The following is a 20321-nucleotide window of genomic DNA, read 5'->3' as shown; positions in this document are numbered from 1 at the left end:
TGGTTGAGGAAATCCCTCCCTACCGTTCATCGTAACGGAGGCTCAACTTTTAATCATGACCGGCGTACACCGCAAACGACACCCAGTATTAGAAATGAGTCCCCGCCCTTGTACGGGCCACGCGGAATTTATAAATGTTCAAATAGAGCGCTAGGCAGACACTTGAAATGTGACGACAACTCTCTTTACAAAAATACTCAAATAATAACTCAAATATAAAATATCTAACGTTTAAAATTGTCTACTATGCTATATAAGATCACAGTGTGTGTAATGTCATATTAATAGTAAGATTTGATATAAAAACTAAACAAAACAGTTAACTCATAAACACTGTAACACAAACAGGGGTTACTGTCGTACAGTTAAGGAGGGAGCATGAACTGCATTAACCGCCAGAGGGCAGCCTGGTGCAGACTTTTTGTGTCTAGTTACCCTTACGCAGTAAAAGGATCGAAGAAGACAGAGATGATGCTGCCTTAACCTGTGCTTGTCGGTAGCAACACCTAACAGCTCAACACTATCATGTTTGCTGTTGGGTAACTGGATAATAGCAAAAGGTGCTTTTCATCAGCTAAGGAGCACTCGTGTCCCCCAAAGAGGTGAGTGTGGGTCTGAAAGCGAGGAAACTACATGGGCAGTAAATGGTGTTAGCCAAAGTGAGCTAACGTTTGAAGCGACGGTTGATGTGATGGCATTGCAGAGAAACAGCCAAATATAGCGTGCAACGTAATTATTTGCTAACTTGCATGAGATGTAGCCTAGCGTCAATCTATATTTAAAGGGAGCATAATTTCTTTCACGGAAATTATCTAAATATGAGGAAAGTGTTAACAGGGTGTTAGGTGTTATTCTATCAGTCCAAGATAACCTAAATGAGGGACAAAAAACAAGTCGGTCACAATCTTTGAACTGGAATATTAATCAGTTGACAATAACGTTAGCTAATATGGCAATGTTAGCTAGCTAAGATCATTCCTATAATATTGTACCTATAAGTTAGCTATTAACCAAAGTGCCCTGTTGTTCTCCACACACTAACTAACATTCCTTTGCTTGGGACACACTTTGACTCTTTTTAACTGTTGATTTTCTCTCTTGAATGCAGGGAACATCAGAGACATGGCAAGTGCACAGTCTGCCGTAACGTTTGCAGTGTGCATCCTCATGATAACAGAGCTGATACTTGCCAAGAAGGACTACTATGATATACTGGGAGTGCCTAAAGATGCTACTGAGCGACAGATAAAAAAGGCTTTCCACAAGCTTGCAATGAAATATCACCCAGATAAGAACAAGAGCCCGGATGCTGAAGTGAGATTCAGGGAAATTGCTGAAGGTACAATTGATTCTGTGTTTTTTGGGGTTGTTTTGCTTTGTAAAAAAATCTTTGTTTCCTGGCTTAGGCTTGAGGTTGAATGTTTACCACATGTTTCACTGCCTTGACTGAAACTTGTTTTTCTTTGTGCAGCTTATGAAACTTTATCAGATGAAGCCAAAAGAAGGGAATATGACCAGTTTGGGGGCTCCTCTGCATACTTCACTGGGGAGACACATGGCAGACATAGACAGGGTGCTCACCAACCTTTCAGCTTCAACTTTGATGACATTTTCAAGGACTTTGACATCTACAGCCAGAACAGGCATGCTCGTCACCGAAGACACTTTGATGAACACTCTCGGTCCCAAAAGGAGTCCCACAGCAGACACAAGAGACGCTTTCATGGAGGTTTTGGAGCAGGTGTCTTTGATGACATGTTCGACGACATAGAGAGAATGTTCACCTTTGACGGACACACCAAACAGACTGAAAACAGATTTCATGGTGCATCAAAACAACACTGTAGGACAGTGACACAGCGGAGAGGAAACATGGTAACCACATACACAGACTGTACTGCCTCCTAAGATGCAATGTAAAATAATCTCTGACTCAAAATTGCCATAAGGGGATACAATACTGTTGTATTGATTAGGTAACAGAAAGCCACTTAGTTCAAATGTTGTGAAATTTGAACAGTGACGTTGAGATCTGACATTCAGGCACAGAATGACAGTGGTCACTCAGTTTACTTAGCTTAGGTCTAAATTCAGATAAGCTATATTTTGTTCAAGCTCTTTCCTGTGTGTGCTCATGAACTTGTACAGATTGTACGTAGTAGTTTTCCACTTACTGTTGAGGTATTGAAAGGGAGTATTTTGTCAGTATTATTAAGCACCTTCTTTGATAGTGGAAGTAAAGTTTAGTTTGGAAAAATAAAACAATCATACTGAGTTTGGCACAGGAATACCCATGTGTCAGTTCAGCACTACTTCACACCTTTTGTATAGTTTTTGCTTTCTTTTGTATAGGTCTTGCCATTGTGGGTTTCAAAAACACAACGGAAGGTAGAAACAATAGCAGCCAGGGGGGTTTTGCTTATGGTTGTCAAATGGAGAGCAATGTCAACAAAAATCTGTGACCCGTTTAAATTTTGTTTTTACTACATTGTGTTGAAATATTGATTTACTCTGCAATGCCAGTGATATTTTTTGAACATCTTAAATTTAACATGTGTAGTTAAAGTCTACATCAGTGCAATTGTTAAGTAATTGTAAATATCTGTAAAGTCCAGAACAAAAACAGGAAAGCGGTATAAGTAAATGGAGAAATGTTTGCGACTCAGACTTTAGTAGAAGTAGCAATAGCCTTCTTAATGAATACAATTAAGTGAAAGGTCTATAATTTTCTATTTTTCATAGACTGATATTTTGTGTAACTCATAGTGGCAGAGGACATCTAGATTAAGGCCATTTTTCATACAAAAAAGTCGGAGCCATTTCTGAATTCTGAATCACACTTTTACCAATGTTTTCTAGATGCAGAGTCTTAAATCTGAATTTACAATTACAATACTTTGAACTGAACCACAAAATCCTTAAAAATAGGCATTTGAAGACTTTTAGCTGGCCCTGTCAGGCAAAATACAAAGAATGTTTTACGTGTAAACTAACTTGCAGTGGACCAATTGAACTGATTACAGTGCATACTTGAGGTTTCCTTATCACAGATTTAACAAGGTCTGTATTTTTTTAAAATGGAGAGAATGTAATTTTTAAAATGAACACCAAGTCTAAGTATACTGCAGTACTACAATACTGAAGAAATACTATATGTACAAGTACAGACAAGCATCATAAATGTTCATGTTCAGCACATGCTGGTGATGGCTACTCACCACAGTGTTGACTAGCTGATGAAACCGCCAGTTTATACAGTTTTCCTAACATATCTGGTACCTCATACCTTTAAACTACATACAGTGGTATGCTCCTTTTACACTGTAATGTGCAATATTTATTTCCAATATTTGTTGTAAATAGTCAGTGCAACCTTCAGTTTTGTATAATAATAGTAAGAATAAAAAAAAAATAGAGACTGGACTGATCTTCCTTCTTGTTCCTTATTTCTGTGTTGTGTAAGAGTGTAAACATTTTGGGCCAAAATCTGCCACATTTGGATATTTTGTAGTATTATAGCACATTATTTTGCTTGTGCATGTACTGTAAATTTCCAATAAATGTCCAGATATTCTTAAACCCAGATTTCGTCAACTAAATTAACAAGTAATGCAGGTTTCAACGTGTGCTATGCATCCCTATATGGATTTCGTCCATAAATATTTTGGTACTCGCCCTAGTTACTGTTGCGTAGAGGAAAAATAAATATCTCTGTTTTCATTGGTTCATGAGTACGCCGACGTCACCGCTAGGAAATGTAGTTCATCACATGTCAAGCCCAGAACACTGAGCTGTTGGTGGGACTTTACTGAACTCAAACTCCCATGATTCAACTCGGAGTAACTGTGTGCGCAGTTGTTGGCAGAGCCAAAGAGACGCCAGTAGCTTTAGCTGAGGGACATTGAATGACTTTGTACCCGTGTGCGGCAGAGTAAAGAAAGCTTTTGACAGGTCGGGATTCGTTACGGAGCTCATGGAGGCCCTCATACCTGTCATAAACAAACTACAAGATGTGTTTAACACGGTCGGCGCAGACATAATTCAGCTGCCGCAAATAGTTGTTGTGGGAACTCAGGTGAGAAACGTCACTTTGCTTAAAGGCTAACAAGTTAGTTAGCCTGCGCCAACTTATTGTTTTGGCTACTGATATCTATCCCCGTTTTTCTTTCAGTTTCATGTAACGTTAGGTATACGAGTCAATGCTGTGTAGACTTACTTAAGTAAGCTTGGTCTTTTTACGCAAATTAAAGCTAACTAATTTAGCAAATAAGTTAGCATTAGCTGCATGTGATCTCACTTGTGAACTAAACTTAGCAATGTTTTGGCTGACAGTTGGGGGACGAGCAGATATCCACATCGCTGTCCTCGAAGTAAAATCAAAGTCTGTTTGTCTTTAACTTGCTAAAGATTAAAAACACTACCAAGCATCTGTCCAAATGGAAAACATGACGTCTGTTGTGTCTTAAAAATATTCTTCGTTCACAGACACAACAGAACATGCACTCAGTTACCAGTTTATTAGGTACACCTTGCTAAGACTAATGATGTCTAATGCAACTGAACAGCCCTGCAATAGGTCTTACCTTCACAAGGTTTGCAACGTTCAGTATTTGAAGAAACTGTTTTGGAGAGCTTTTGATATGTTAGTAGTGATATGTAGTCTACCTCATTAACGTAAATGCCTTGTAACTGCCTTGTGCCCACATTAGAGACTAATTGGTTTAAAGTGGCAAGTTTGGTCTAACACGTTTACTTTCACTGCTGTCAGCTAATAGGATGTGACCGTCTCAGACCTTTTGGCAGGCGTCTGAGGGTGTTACAGTGAAACAAGACAAGCCAGAGGATGTTTTAAATGCCTGATTTGTTATTTTGTCTTTGTCAGTGTTCCACAATGGCCCTGATCGACAAAAAGAGCTTCAGTTATGGATAGCTGTATTAAGTAACTATTAATAACTGGTTATCCTGTGTCAGTCAAAACAGCATTAGGTTTACTGCTACTGAGGAAGTAACATTACTACTGAGGAAATCAGCACCAGTCCACTAAAGAGGAATCTACTAGCCATGTGAGCACAGTGACGTATTTAAGTTCACCAGATCTCATTAGGAGTTACTCTACCACTCTCTACCAAACCACACATGTTTTCCTAGCGGCACCCAGAGCTTGTGTGAATGGGCCGGAGCAGTCACTAGGTTTGTGTTTGACCAGTTAGTGATGTTCAGCACTGTCACCTTTGCCCCAGTACATCCTGAGCAATCTGAAAGTACTACCTCCTGAGCAGGAACATTTCTGGCCAAGAGCTAAATAAGAACCAGGCTCTCTGGTTGAAATGCAGTGAAGGTTCATGAGTTCCTTAAATGGTTTCTGGGCCCCTGGAAAATTTCTCACAGAGATAACCAGATACCAGTTTTGAAGTAATACACTGAGAATTCGTGTTAAATACAGTCAACCCCTGTACAGTGTTTGTTGTCTGCACAATGGGAGGACTGATTTCTCTGTACAATGAGCCATTTATACAGTCTCTCCTCTTATGGTTTTGTTTATGATGTGGTTGTTGTTATTGTCTACAGAGCAGTGGGAAGAGTTCTGTTTTAGAGAGCCTGGTTGGCAGGGACATCTTGCCACGTGGCACTGGCATCGTCACACGCCGGCCGCTTATCCTACAGCTAGTGCACATCGACCCAGAGGACCGCAGGAAAACCAGTGAAGAGAATGGTAACATCACCCTCTCCTCTGCTACTTCTGTATCTGTGGAGTTGTGACCTAATAATCTTCTACAACCTAAACTAATTGTTTTCCAGTATTTCCTCTTATAGTAACTTCTGAACATAATGTACTGTATGCATCGTAGCTTGAAAGGTACTGGATTTTTGAGGATTTTGATACTTTCAAGTTCAAAACAAACAGTTTACTATAAATCAGATGACAGTAATTTCATCAACTTTTTAAAATTGTATTGCATACTTATTTAATTCCATACTTAACAGGACATGTTATAGTTGAAAAATAACTTGTCAGTGCTTTCTGGCAGACAAACTATGTAAAGGTAAGACTGAGGCAATAACCTAATATTGGCCAGTATATCAATCTGGCCAATTTATCAGTCTAGCCCTAATATGCATTTTGCATAGTTTGGTGTTTTTGTTGAAACTGTGTCAGGAAATGTAGCATTAAGCAGATGACATAGTGTACTGTATAAAGTGTATAATGGAGTTGAAATGAATGTATGAGGATGTCGTAGGTAGAGCATGATTCAGACTGGCATCTGCAAAAAGTAGTTTGAATTGAACAATTTGACTTCACCTTCACTAGCCGATGATTTACGATTTATAAGAATTAAATCTAACGTAGATCTTTAATCGACACTTTCTACGATGATGAGACTTCTCTACTAGCGTGCTATAATAATAATTCCCTTTTCAACTGTGCAGTGTTTTTAGATTTTGAAAGGAATAGCAGGTTAACACAGAACCAGCACTGTTACCACCCACCTCTCAGTGAAAAGAACAGGGGGGGGAAATGTGCCAAGAGATCCTGCGTTTATTCAGTGCTGTCCTCTGGCGATGGCCTCAGAGTGACTCTGCATTGCTGCAGTGTCGTGCAGGAGCTGCAGATAGCCAGGCTAACTCTTTTGTCTCCTGTCATCTCTCCCTAACCACAGAATCCAAGAAAAATGGCCGCCTTTACAGAGGTCTCCTTTTCCTTGTTCTTTCCCTTATTGTGTTTTTATATTACATAACCCCCCTCTGTTTCTTTTGCCCATTCTGCCCCATCCTGCCCTCTATTTGTGTAGCCTTTCCAAAGCTGCCAAATCACATGGCTTCACTGTATGCAGCTCTAGCCCTCCCCTCTGTTTAGGCTGGTCTCTGTCAGTTGAAGTTAGACTAAGAATCTTATCAGATTCCTGTCGAATAAAAGCACTTTGTTATTAGTTTTACATTTTAAAAGTCATTAGTTGACTTCCTCAAAGCTCACCTATAATTTCCTCACATACCAGCTTCCTCTAAGATGACTAACAGACTCCACCCTTGTAATTTTGTGTCCTTATTGTTGTTGCAGTGTTGATTATTACAGCTAAAATGTTTTGTTTTTTTTAAGAGGTCTGCTTCCCAAAATGCACATGCTTGTTTTGCTTTAGGCTTTTATTTGCTTCCATGGCTGTTGTGTGAAAACAACAGTCGTTCCACTCTGTGTTTTTGCTTTTATTCAAGCTGCAGCTTTGGATCACTCCTCAGAGGCGTTTTTCCATCCCATCTTTGCCTACAGAGAAATCCTCCCATGAGACATAGCGACAGTAATAATAGTAACACTGATCTTAAGGCCACATCTGTCACATAAGTAGCTAAAACATCTGTCCTCAACCTTGTATCTCTGCAGGCATCGACGGAGAGGAATGGGGCAAATTCCTACACACCAAAAACAAGGTAGAGTTGTCACCTTCTTGTTTTCTCAGTCTTGTCTGTCAGAAAACAATACAGCTGTCCTGGATATAGAAACATCTGAATAATTTATAAACTGGATCTTATCATAAAATGGTGTTCATGTGTATCCTGTATTGATTCACTGAGGTTTATAGATTAGCTCCTGGTTGTTACAGTACATTTACAACAGCCACACCTGCAATCTGTAATGAGATCATGCACACACCCACTCAATTGCTAAAAATATTTATGTGGCTGTAGGGTAGGTAATGTTCTCCAAGGTTGAACTGTGTGTTTTGAACTCCATATCGTTCCTTACATTTGAACCAATAATCCGTTGTGATGTACTGATAGCTTTAGTAAACAGGTCACTATATGTTGTTGTTGTTGTTACTACTTGTTTGCTTGCTTGTATTTATTTGTTGCTAACATAATGGAGCCTTTACCTGTCATGGTTAAATTGTTCTTTCAGATCTACACAGACTTTGAGGAGATCAGACAAGAAATTGAAGCAGAAACAGAACGAATTTCTGGCAATAACAAGGTATGCTGAATGCAGTCATTAAGAGGGAGCGTCAGCAGTTCCCAAACAACAAATGATACCCATGGAGAAACTGGATATTCTTGATGTTAGCATCTGAGTCAGCCTCTCAAGCAGCATGAGCCTGTCAGAGTAACCACATTTTCTTTTCTAGGGTATTAGTGATGATCCCATTCACCTGAAAATCTTCTCACCACACGTTGTGAACCTCACATTGGTGGACCTTCCTGGCATTACAAAGGTGAGATAGGTTTCCCTTTTACTTTCTGTAAACTAAGGTTTATGCTGTAGATGAATTTCATGGTTTGAAGTCAATGTGTGTATGTGTTAAAACAGGTACCGGTGGGAGACCAGCCCAAAGACATAGAGATCCAGATCAGAGAATTGATCTTCAAGTACATTTCCAACCCCAACTCCATCATCCTGGCTGTGACTGCTGCCAATACAGACATGGCCACCTCAGAGGCGCTCAAAGTGGCCCGGGAGGTTGACATTGATGGTAAATGACTTTGTTTATTGTTTCCTCACTTCTGTTTTTTAATCTCTAATGTATCATCGATATATATCTCTTTATTTTCATTCATTCATCTTAGTCATGCACTCTCTCATTTCTGCCTTTAGTGCTGTTTGTTTTATAGCCAGCTGTGTTTGTCTCTGTCTTCAGGCAGGAGGACACTAGCAGTGGTGACCAAGTTGGATCTGATGGATGCTGGTACAGATGCCATGGATGTACTGATGGGCAGGGTCATTCCTGTCAAACTCGGCATTATTGGAATAGTTAACAGGTAACTGCTCTTCTGTGCCACGTTAGTTAGTCAGATTGTTTTTAGCTTCCCCAAAACACTATTTAAAACAATACTGGACAAAGGACATTATTGAAAACACATAAATGCAGTTAAAATCAAAGCTAAAATGAAAACGGAGCAGGGCTGGATCAAAGTAAGCTCTTACTTGTCCAAAGCTCAAAGTACAGGTGCTGTTAAGGTTAGTTTGTTCATCTCATATGAAGTCTTGAAAGTTTGGAAAATTCAGAATTTTAACTGTTACATTTTCTAGGTTAGGAATATGTTTAAATTCGGACATACTCCCTAAAAAATGCTGATGAAATCTACATAATCACTCATGCATTGTAAATCGATTCTGTGAATTTTATTTTGCACAATTGCAAAACAATTTAGACGTGATGACAAAGACTTTAAGGGTATGGAATTTATTGGTTTAAGTACTGTACCTTGAAAGTGCTTGAAAAGTGCTTGAACTTTTTCCTTAATAAGATGGACAAACCCTGAGAGTGGGAAAGATTATATTTTTGTAACATCATTGTAATCATATCGTCTGGAAAACATCACTCTTTATATTCTGTAGATATTTCTCACTTGGTTGCCCCTGGGACCATTTTACTAGCTATTTGCAGTTCTCTAGAATTTCACATTTCATGACAATGTTGAAGAATTGAATACTTTCCAAGAGATGTTTATGCACCTGTATTACCACCTTGATCTGAGAGTTTGTGTCAATATGCTACATTGTATTCACATGGTGGATGGCGGTCATACATGGGGAACTAAAAGCCATGTATAAGAGCAAGTCAGACAACATTTCTTTTTTTGTTTGTGTATTTTCTTAGGAGTCAGTTGGATATCAATCAAAAGAAGTTGGTGGCAGATGCCATCCGTGATGAATATGCCTTCCTACAAAAGAAGTACCCCTCCCTTGCAAACAGAAATGGAACCAAGTATCTGGCTAGAACATTGAATAGGTATGGAGTTTAAATTTATGTACTACTTAGATTTTTAAGTATTTATTCAGTTACTGTTTTTTACTTTAGCAAATTTAATGTTTGAGTCGTTTGTTGACTTCGTACATTTGAGGTTTACTCCCTCTCTGACAAAGTAGAATGTCAGTGACCTCTGAATCGTCCATGTTCACATGCTGTTGTCTCCCTCATTGTTTTCCAATTAAAGTGTAAACTGTTTTCTTTGATCTCATCATAGGTTACTCATGCATCACATCAGAGACTGTCTTCCTGAGCTGAAGACGAGGATCAACGTGTTGGCAGCGCAGTACCAGTCTTTACTCAACAGTTACGGCGAACCTGTCGATGACAAGAGCGCCACGTTACTGCAGCTCATCACCAAGTTTGCTGCAGAGTACTGCCGCACCATCGAGGGCACGGCCAAGTACATTGAGACAGCTGAACTGTGAGTTACACAACTCTGAACTGCACGTACCTTCATGCACCACTAAGGGGTGCTGGCATCAACTTGTGTCAAGTCAGATTTTGCCTGTATTTGTAATGTGGTTTGCATTCTTCTTGTTTCCAGATGTGGTGGAGCAAGAATCTGTTACATTTTTCATGAAACGTTTGGTCGCACATTGGAGTCAGTCGATCCTCTGGGTGGCCTGACGACCATCGATGTGCTCACAGCGATCAGAAATGCAACGGTGGGTTTCTGCTACCTCTTCAGGTTGTAGTCTCTGCTTTATACTACACCTTTATGAAGACTTATGGTTTAATTGTATTCGACAGGGCCCGAGGCCTGCTTTATTTGTGCCCGAGGTGTCTTTTGAGTTGCTGGTGAAGCGGCAGGTCAAGCGTCTGGAGGAGCCCAGTCTGCGCTGCGTGGAGCTGGTTCACGAGGAGATGCAGAGGATTATCCAGCACTGCAGCAACTACAGCACACAGGTGAGAAACACAGTCACACACATACCATAAAAAACCAAAGCATAGAGGTACAGTATGCAGTAACTACACAAAACTGCAGTGCATAATTCTAATAATGGTCGTTGTTGATGTCTGCAGGAGTTGCTGAGGTTTCCAAAGCTCCATGATGCCATAGTGGAAGTGGTCACCTCGTTACTCAGAAAAAGACTCCCCGTCACCAATGAAATGGTCAAGACCTGCTCACACTAAATACCACCAAGCATTTTTATGCCAAGGTTATTCGCTCTCCAGTCTGATTAATCGATTTTCTGAATTTCTCTTTAGGTTCACAACCTGGTTGCCATTGAGCTGGCCTACATCAACACCAAACACCCCGACTTCGCTGACGCATGCGGCCTCATGAATAATAACATAGAAGTAAGAGATGAGCATCTACTTGAATGAAGTGGACTTTACACAATGCATTCATTAAATGCAGCATTAACCAAAATCTCTGATAATAACTGAGCAAATATATACTTTCTCATCATATCATTACACCATTCAGCGGTAGCATAGCAAAAAAGTCATTATTATTTGAAACGTGGGAAAATGAACATTTTCATTCCCTCTCTTTCAATTTGACCGAGTTGCATTTGTCAAATTTTCCCTTTTATAGGAACAGAGACGCAACAGAATGAGAGACCTCCCTGCTGCTGTCCCCCGAGACAAGGTACAGTCAGATTCACAAGATTCACTGCTCTTCTCTTTTCTTGTAACAGTGTTTCCTTTCACTTTTACACCCAAGAAGACGGTCCACTTTCACTAAAGAGTGAATTAACTTCAGAGTCCTTCTGTAATAAAACCAACACAGTTATTATCAAAGCTCACACTTCCGCCTGTAGCTCCTGTCAGTTTCCTGTCCACTCTTTTCTTCCTGATCTTGTCTTTCTCTAGTCATTTAAAGGCCCAGGAGGGCAGTCTCTCTCCCCCACTGAGCCGCCTTTCCCCGAGGGCGAGGTCGCCAAGGTGTGTCTCTTTCAGTCGCTGCCTGCCCACATCTGACCTCTGCCCAACCCCCAGCCCTTACTGTATTACTCGACGACCACTGTTGCAGCACGTGGTTGTGCCTTCAGTGTCCCACAAATGCAGTGGGTTGAAGGGGCAGTTTTTAACCCCTCAAAACTGATCTGACCATTGACGTCCACTCTGTATTGTACATACAGTATAACCCTTTTTCCTGCATGCTGCTTGGTTTGACAGAAGAATCTTCTCCAAACTCAATTAGCATATCCTGTTATATTTAAAAATGAAGTAAAACTGTGTTAGCTTTGGTAGGAGTTGGTGATATGGACAAAATCTTCTATCTTAGTACAGTGATGAAAACTATAGCACTTTTACAAGCAGTTTTGAAGTCTGTGTCTATCATGTTCCCCAACCCTACACCATGGCGATATAACACACTGCTGGTCAGTATTTTCCACCAGACTCCTTGCTTGTTCTGGATGAACTTCTTTGGAGTGAAGTCAAAGAAGGCCTGTGGCATGCGATTTGACTGCATTTTGAAAATTAATATCTATTTTTTTAATTTCTCTTTTTTTCATTTTATTAACCTTGATGATTTAACCTGTGTTCCTGACTCCCTATGCACATGACACATCCAGCCCTTGTCCGTGCCTGAGCATTTACCCTCGTGTCTGTCTCCTCCCTGCAGGCAGCAGCCAGCGGCTCTCAGAGTTCTGGCTCTGTCAGCGAGCAGAATGATGGCGGGATGGGGAACTGGAGGGGGATGTTGAAGAGGGGTGAGGACAGTGCAGCTGGAGACAGGGCCGTGCAACAACCCCCTTACCCTTCAAGCCCACAGAAGGGCCACGCTGTCAACCTGCTAGATGTGGTGGGTAGTGTTTCTAACACAGTAGAAACGTCCCTAGCCTCCTTATGTTAGTCAGCTGATTTTGTGCATCTGCAAAACATGGCTTGTTGCAAAACAATTTCAAGAATGTGCACTTTCTGTACTGCAGTTTAAAGAGAAAAGTCTCAGAACAGTTAAAGAAAACTTGAATTATTGCACTACAGCAATATTTGCAAATCATATGGAGAACATGTGAGGAAGTCTTTAGGGAAAGTTGCAGGGGTAACCCTCACATCCTAAAGTACGCTATAACACGAGTGTAAAATCAGCCTTCTCACCACACACTGAATAGTTTTATTCTTCTTTTTAGTGTTGTTATGCGTGCTGTGTGCATTTTCCAGGCTGTGTCATAGGTCATTAAGATGTTCATTAACGAGCACATTCACTGCCTTTGCATTGCCAGCCTGTTCCAGTATCCAGGAAACTCTCTGCTCGGGAGCAGAGGGATTGTGAGGTCATCGAGAGACTCATCAAGTCATACTTCCTTATCGTTCGGAAAAACATCCAGGACAGGTACACATACTCTGCAGTTTCTTCACCCATCATCGTGTCATTTTTGAGATTTCGACTTGATCGTCTTACGTGCTTTACTGTCCCCTTTGCTCCTCTTTCCTCCATCTTCCCACTCTGTTGTTGTTGTTTCGGCTCAGCGTGCCGAAGGCAGTGATGCACTTCCTGGTGAACCATGTGAAGGACAGCCTGCAGAGTGAGCTGGTGGGTCAGTTATACAAGTCGGCCCTGCTGAATGACCTGCTGACAGAGTCTGAGGACATGGCTCAGAGACGCACCGAGGCTGCTGACATGCTCAAGGTAACAGAATGATCAAGTGTCACTGTGGGTTGTGGAAAACAAGATTCAGTGTCAGTTATGCACTTTCCAGTGCTTCACCAGACATGTTTTGACATTTGCTTTTTATACAGAATTAGTAAATCAGAATAAAGGCCATCTTCCATGATTGATTTCCTGAAAATAAAGTCACAAGAAGTTGAAATATAAAGGAAGTTTTAAGCTTTAAGACAATTTAGGGGAGCTGCAACTGAATAACCCAGTGTAAACCATAAATAAAACAATGTGATAATTTGCAAATCCTTTTTAACATATACTCAGTTGAAAACAGTACAAGACAGTAAATTTAATGTTTGACCTCAGCAGCTTAATTGATTTTTGTAAATACCTGCTTATTCTGAATTTGATGCAGCAACATGTTTCATACAAGTTGGGACAGGAGCAACAAAGCAACCGGTGAACAGGTTGATTGGTAACAGGCGATAGTATCATGATTAGGTATGAAAGGGGCATCCTGGAAAGGCTCAGTTGCTCACAAGCAAGGCTGGAGCTAGTTTCAAAACTTTGGATGGATGTTATTACATGGGCTCAGGAACACTTCATAAAACTGTCGGTAAACACAGTTTGTTTGCAAATGATTGCATTCTGTTCTTATTTAAATTGACACAATTTCATTTTTGTCATATCCAGGCGTTGCAGAAAGCCAGTCAGGTGATAGCAGAGATCAGAGAAACCCACATGTGGTGAGGACGGCCTCTCTTCAGCAGGCTCTCTTCATCCCACATGCACCCTCATCCTGCCGGACCCACAAACCCCCTCAGACCCCTGCTGACTGTCTCCCAGCACCTCAGACTGCAGAGACGAACAACGTAAAAATGCACTGGTGTGGACATGTGTTTATGGAAACATAGTTTTAATGTACAGTAAGGACTTGGATTTAATGAAGGGCAAATACATATCAGTCCATGGTCATCTGCACCATACATGCTCCTGCCCTAGATATTCTATTTTTCTTATGTAATTAAAATGATAAATAGATGTTATGCATCACCACTATGTGGAGCCTTGCTGAGGAATGTCTGTTCTTAATGTAGATTTGAATTAAAGCTTGAAATAACAAACCCATGCTACAACATGTCAGTTCTTTTATTAGGTGTTGACAAAATGTGCTGATTGTTCCAAAGAAATAGATATTTTTATTGGGAAAATACCATTTTTACACACACAGCATTATCTTTCTGTAGACACTGAACTATTCTTCATCACACCCACATTTGTCTCTGTTGACATGTCCTTATTCAACAAGCTTTCTTATAAATTTTTATAAAGGTTCGAGGTTTGAATACATTCAGTGAGCTTTTGCTGAATGATTGCAGCTGCTTGTGTTTTTGTATAAATATGTTGTGTGTTGGACTGAATAACACAGAAACAGACACCCAGCATAGTTTGCAGAGAGGCAGCAGAGTGGATTTAGTGACTTATTTATTGTTTTGATATCATGATGATTGACATGTAACCCAACACAACAGAACAATGAATACACACATAACAGACACGTGGACCAATCACTGGTTTCTCGGTCTGCCTCGCCCCTGTCTGGCTGGCCCTTTACCTCAGCCGGCCACCCATCTTGCCCTTGCCACGACCTTTGGCGCTGAAAAGCACAGCAGACAGTGAGTGGAGGTCTTTCAGGTGCACTCCAGTTTAATGAGGAAAAAACAGAAACACCACCCAAATGCACAGGACGTTTTCATCAAAACAAGGTGACGAAGAAATAATCAAACCTGCAGTGTCCCCTTGTATGACGGTCTTTATTGCACATATGTGAGGCCTCTTTTAGCATTATGATGGTGCACAACATAACATTTCTGCAGATTTTATCTGTATCACAATTGTAGCAACAAGTTTAGCTTGAAACAAAATTGTTAGAGTACAGTATAGGATTTGTGTCCCTGATGACGCTGCAAATAAAAGTCCAGTTTCTTTCCTTTAGAGTTTTGTTCATGCTCAGATGTTTATCAAAAGTGTGAAGTCGAACAGTTATTCAGCTTCTGAAGGTCAGTCTTTGCATAACTATGTTGGCGCAGTTTGTGCTGCAGTCATGTTACAGAGCACTCCTTTAAAATTGCCATGCAGAGCTTGCCAGATGTGACTCATGCAAACTTAAAAGGAGATTTTGAGGGTTTGTAGAAGAGGGTTGTGGCTAATCTAGAGTTTGAGTATTTTTATTTTAAAATTCAAATAATCTGATCAAGTAAGAGTAATGTGTTCTCTCTGATACACCTATGTCTAGGTATAAAATAAAATAAAAACAATATAGTATTTAGTATTAATAATGGAAAAATGTATTACTGATAATGAAGAGTAAATCCACTGAGGGCTTTGTCTACTCACCTCTGGTGGTCCTGGACTCGGCAGAGAAGCTGGTTAATCTACAAGGACACATAAACCTTGTTTAGCTTTTAAAAGAACACACACGGGATACCTGAAATGTCCAGCAGAGGGTGCTAATAGGACCCTGGGAGCTGGAAAACCCTCCATGTACACAACATATCGTTTACCTTTGACCTTGAAATACAAACTTAACTTGTGATTGGTGCCACGTGTGGATGTAATAATATAAAATATGTGATTTCCCTCCAATAACTAGAAGAACATTAAAAGGTTGAACTTGTGAAAAATTGTTTGAGGGAGATCTTCCACTTGTGTTTTGCCATTAAGAACAATGAACCTCCAGCTGCGTGTCGGATGACTTACATCGTACTTCTGTCTTTTGAGTTTCTCGCTGAGATCAAACTTCTCGGCCTCCAGCCCCATCAGCCACTGCCACAGCTCATTGGCCTTCTCCCTGAGCACAAAACAAGCAAAGGTCACGGTGCAGTCTCCGAGACAATGTTCACACAGTCGTGAAACCCTGCGCAGCTTCGTCTTACTTGAGTTTATCCTCATTCAGGTGATCAACGTTGAGAGGCTTCCTGCGGTCGGCCAGGATCTTCTTCTTCTTCTCCCTCTCAGTTTGTTTCTTGCCTCCTCTTCGGTTCTCACTCTGCGTCGGTAAAATAAAGAAGATCACAGATATCAGTGTGACCACCACCACTTTGGTCATTATATCTTGAAAACTATGGGGAGGGATTGAGCTTGATTTGGTACAGATGTTCATGGTCCCCAGAGGATCAATTCTACTGATTTTTCCTAAAGCGCCACCATGAGGTTGACCTTTGTCAATCCTATTACATCGATTGTAATGGAATTTCCTAGCTATGTAAGATCCCCTAAGGATAAACCTACTTTGATGATCCCGATATTTTCTTTCATCAGATTTTGCACATTTCCCAGACTGTGTATTGTAATAACTCTGGTGATCCTCTCACCAAACTCACGAGTTTGGCATGTTTAGTTTATATTGAAATTACTCGATGGATTACCATGAAATTTGGTACACACTTTCATGGTCCCCAGAGGATGACAGGTAAAAACTTTGATGACCGCTCATCTGGCACTATGCTCAGTTAAAAATTATTTTTTTCTAATAGGCTACTTTGGTTTATGATAGGTCTCTTTGTGTTCAGTGCTAATTTGATCATTATGAGCATGTTAGCGTGATAATGCTAGCATTTAGCTCAAAGTCGCTTCACAGAGCTGCTAACAGCACCTGTTTTGTAATGTTTGTACTCAAATACATTGTGCAAGGTGAGCTTGTCAGATTATTTTACTGTGATGCTGATATGGAACATTCAGGGTGGATATCACATTGAAGTTTCACCCTGTTTTCCTTTTTAAGGCAATCTGAAAGATAGTCAGCAATTTTAGGAGCCTCACTGAACTGGAGAGGTGGTTACTCAAGGGATTTACAAGTACTTTTTCCATCCCTGTTCATAATGCTTCACATTGAAACACCACAAGCCGTGAGAAGCTGAATGACCTTTTGTCCAGCACTGTACTGCTGGGTCATGTTTGAAAGCGCCTTCTTCTTCTTGGCGTCCTCATCGTGCTTCTTACGCTGCTCCTCCAGCTCTTTCCGCTCCTTCTCCTCCTGCATGCAGCACAAGTCGCAGTTCATTTAGAGGAGAAGCTGATGTCTTCGTGTTCATCTGGTATGATGCATGTATGTAGTGTGAGGATGTGAGTTAATACACCGAGACCATACCGCCAGTCTGGCCTGCCTCTCCTTCTCTCTCTCTGCCCGGATCCTTTGCTGCTCTGCTCTCTCAGCACGACGTTTCTCCTGCAAGAGATCCACACAGCCGAGGTGATTTCAGAAACAGAAACAACACGACTCCTCTTTGATCGACACACTCACAATTCTGTTAACGAGGGCGATGAGCTCCTCCTCCTCCTTCTTCCTCTGGATGAAGTGAGCCTCGATCAGAGACTGCAGCTCAGACAGATCCTTCTCCTGACGCTTCCTGTGGATGTCCTGCCATCGCAAAAACAAGTCAGGGTCAGACAGGAGGCGTCTGCTGTCTGCTAGATCTGATCCAAATGGACGTATGCCTCAAGAAGGAGGCATGTCACGAGGTGGACTCACATCAAAATCCACTTTTTCACCATCAGGGATCTTTGGAGCGGAAATATTTGACATAAACCTGTGGAAGTGAAAGTTCATTATTGTGGAATCTGCCAGAAGTTTTGTTTTAATTGCTTAAGTTAAGAGGAGCTGAGACACTTACTTCGGCTTCGGCTTTGACTCATCTGGGATGAGGAAAAGAAAATAGCAGAATAAACTGATCGGTAAGTATATATTGTATATATTTAAAAAAAAAAAAAGAAAAAAGGGCACCCTCACCTGTTGCCTCCTCTTGTGCTGATGATCATGAACATAAATGATTAGAAAAAATGGAAATGACTGGAAATGAGATTTTATTTTGTAAAAACATGGGCAGATGCAGCTTTCTTACCTTCTTCCTCCCTTCAGAAGAACAGCAGTATTGACCAAAAGAATAAGAATAATACAGAAAAAAGATAAATAATTTGGAAAATAACATTATTTTTCTGATCAAAATGTGAAAATGCAAAAGTATGAAAATGAGCACATACTGGACTTCCTCGTCCATGACTTCTTCTGTGTCCGACATTTTGTTATGGATGAGCTCTGCAAAATGGATCCCGATTAGCCTATTTTTAGACCGACAAATACATCTGATCATTAAACAGCACAGCTGAGCATGAGGTGGCAACAGTTTGCATGGTTTGCAGCGAGTCTCATTAATGACCCACATGTCTGTGGCCGCTATAGATTCAGAACTTAGTTTACATCGTAGCACTGTCACAATAAAATACTCTGCTAGGCTACAGATAGAAGTCCTGCATTTAAAACAGTTAATCAAATGAACTCAGTATTAGCTGCAAGATGTTCTGAGGAATCAAAATAAAAGTTCTCGTCAAAATCTAATTTAAAATGAATGCTGCAACCTTTAAAAAGTATTTCAGTGTTGTGTGTCGTTTCTACATCTGGAAGGTAAGTGAAATAAACATGAAATGTAATGAAAAAGTAACACAAAATGGAAAATACTAAAGTAAAGAACAATAATAGTAGTAAAGTACAGTATTTGAGTATATTTAATTTTTTAAAGTTTCTTCCACTTAAGGTTATGGATTTATGATTATTTAATCTATGCTGTATCGGAGCCAGGTGCCTTCAGTGTTAGTCTGAAAAATGTCTCATCACTACAGCTATCAGATCATTTTGAGTGGGGAAAGAAGGAAATTTAGTACGACAAAGTAAAGTACAATGTCAAACTTTTAAATAGGTACAGTTCATTGTTTGAGTAAATGGATTTAGTTACTTTCCATCTAGGATTACTTCTCAACCCTCCCTTTTCTTCTTGGTTTAATGTATTTTATGTCAGAAGGGGGTGCATTCACTGTAGGTCATTTCAATAAAAATCTGCATCAACAGCAGAACCAGTGAGAAGCAAGTCATCTCAGCTGCTGTGTGAGAGGTTATGGATGCAGTTCAGGCACCTTTGGTGAGAACATGGGAGCATTTGTTCTAGTGAGAAAAAAGGCTGAAACAGGGATGTGAAGATCAGCCAGTGACCACAATTAATAACTCCCTCAATCAGGTATCAGGAAATATGTTAGGCAGCAAGTAATTTCAAGATTTCTGACTAACCGAGGCTTTAACGTGAAGTTTCAGTAGTGACATAAGAGAGTTCTTACCTGTGACCCAGACAGAGACGAGCGACAGACTTCAGCTCCTTGAAGTTCACCAACAGGTTGAGCATCAAGGATACATAGTCCAGCCCTTCTTCCTCATGTGACTGCTGCACCCTATGGCTGCTCAGTCTATTGTTAGACAGCTGGAGCTCTGGCTCTCTCTCTCTCTCACACACACACACATGCACATGAACACACATGCACACACACATTCTGCAGGTACACTGCTGCCCTACGAACATGTCATATATCCATTGAAGCTTTCAGCAGCCACTCAGGTTTCAACACTCCATATTTTCACCACTAGTTAAGAAGGACATGAAACAGCATTTCCTCCCAGCAGCTAAAATCAAAACAACAAAAGCTTTTTTTGCATTTTTTTATTGCTGGAGCAAGAACAAACAGTAAGTTCAAACATTCAAACAAAGCAATCCACCACAACAATACTGAAAGACCTAAACTCCTGTGTCCTGCGGACTGACAGGAACACCAGGGTACAATGTAAAGTTAATTACAGGCATTGTTCAAACAGAGTGCATATAAAACCCTCACTGCTGCTGTAATGCAAATAAACTGAAATGTTTAGTGGCATGTAAACTGATGATAGATAAGCACGACCTGCTGGTTAAACAGAACTGCATTCGGTGTCTGACTGGTTGTTACAGTGGATACTTGCTCACACACGTATTCGTCGACTTTGTTGGTGTTCATATCACATGATAATGCGATTTTTCACCTGCCACAGGTCAAAAAGGGAACAAAACCAGCTGTTGACAGAAACGTTGAACCGTTTGCACCCTGGCTTCAGTCCTGGGCAGTTATTATCATCTGGTCTCGGGTGGTGGACTGAATGCATACCA

General features: G+C 40.6%; 3 protein-coding genes across 6 annotated transcripts; 2 read left to right on the top strand and 1 right to left on the bottom strand.

The window, feature by feature from the left end:
• The first annotated feature begins 468 nt into the window (after positions 1-468).
• dnajb9a (DnaJ heat shock protein family (Hsp40) member B9a) lies at positions 469-3477 on the top strand. The gene is made up of 3 exons (XM_041939440.1): positions 469-602; positions 1109-1339; positions 1472-3477. The coding sequence occupies exons 2-3, from the start codon at positions 1123-1125 to the stop codon at positions 1906-1908; spliced, it is 654 nt and encodes a 217-aa protein (XP_041795374.1). The 5' UTR covers positions 469-602; positions 1109-1122; the 3' UTR covers positions 1909-3477.
• Positions 3478-3883: 406 nt separating this feature from the next.
• dnm1l (dynamin 1-like) lies at positions 3884-14418 on the top strand. 3 transcript variants are annotated; one of them, XM_041939745.1, is made up of 20 exons: positions 3884-4075; positions 5569-5713; positions 6660-6689; positions 7376-7422; positions 7892-7963; positions 8115-8201; positions 8297-8459; positions 8625-8745; positions 9588-9719; positions 9955-10161; positions 10285-10405; positions 10491-10646; positions 10764-10853; positions 10950-11042; positions 11284-11337; positions 11562-11633; positions 12319-12498; positions 12920-13029; positions 13167-13326; positions 13993-14418. In XM_041939745.1, exons 1-20 carry the CDS (start codon positions 3974-3976, stop codon positions 14047-14049), a joined length of 2199 nt encoding a protein of 732 aa, XP_041795679.1. In that variant the 5' UTR covers positions 3884-3973; the 3' UTR covers positions 14050-14418. The 3 variants fall into 3 exon arrangements, with proteins under 3 accessions (XP_041795679.1, XP_041795677.1, XP_041795678.1); XM_041939743.1 differs by lacking the exon at positions 11562-11633; XM_041939744.1 differs by lacking the exons at positions 6660-6689; positions 11562-11633.
• A 64-nt stretch (positions 14419-14482) lies between these two features.
• Positions 14483-19553, bottom strand: tnnt2d (troponin T2d, cardiac). Of its 2 annotated transcripts, none has more exons than XM_041939746.1 (13): positions 19465-19543; positions 18340-18417; positions 18201-18211; positions 18089-18106; positions 17973-17994; positions 17831-17888; positions 17603-17719; positions 17450-17527; positions 17225-17335; positions 16236-16348; positions 16060-16150; positions 15697-15734; positions 14483-14956 (listed from the first exon to the last, which is right to left on the bottom strand). In XM_041939746.1, exons 1-13 carry the CDS (start codon positions 19527-19529, stop codon positions 14911-14913), a joined length of 846 nt encoding a protein of 281 aa, XP_041795680.1. In that variant the 5' UTR covers positions 19530-19543; the 3' UTR covers positions 14483-14910. The 2 variants fall into 2 exon arrangements, with proteins under 2 accessions (XP_041795680.1, XP_041795682.1); XM_041939748.1 differs by having other exon boundaries at positions 14485-14956; positions 18340-18394; positions 19465-19553.
• Between the last annotated feature and the right edge of the window lie 768 nt (positions 19554-20321).

The sequence above is a fragment of the Chelmon rostratus genome, chromosome 6, assembly GCF_017976325.1.
Source record: "Chelmon rostratus isolate fCheRos1 chromosome 6, fCheRos1.pri, whole genome shotgun sequence".
NCBI classification, from domain to species: domain Eukaryota; kingdom Metazoa; phylum Chordata; class Actinopteri; order Chaetodontiformes; family Chaetodontidae; genus Chelmon; species Chelmon rostratus.
Note: the sequence above shows the minus strand (reverse complement) of the source record. Positions and strands in the feature narration are given on the sequence as shown.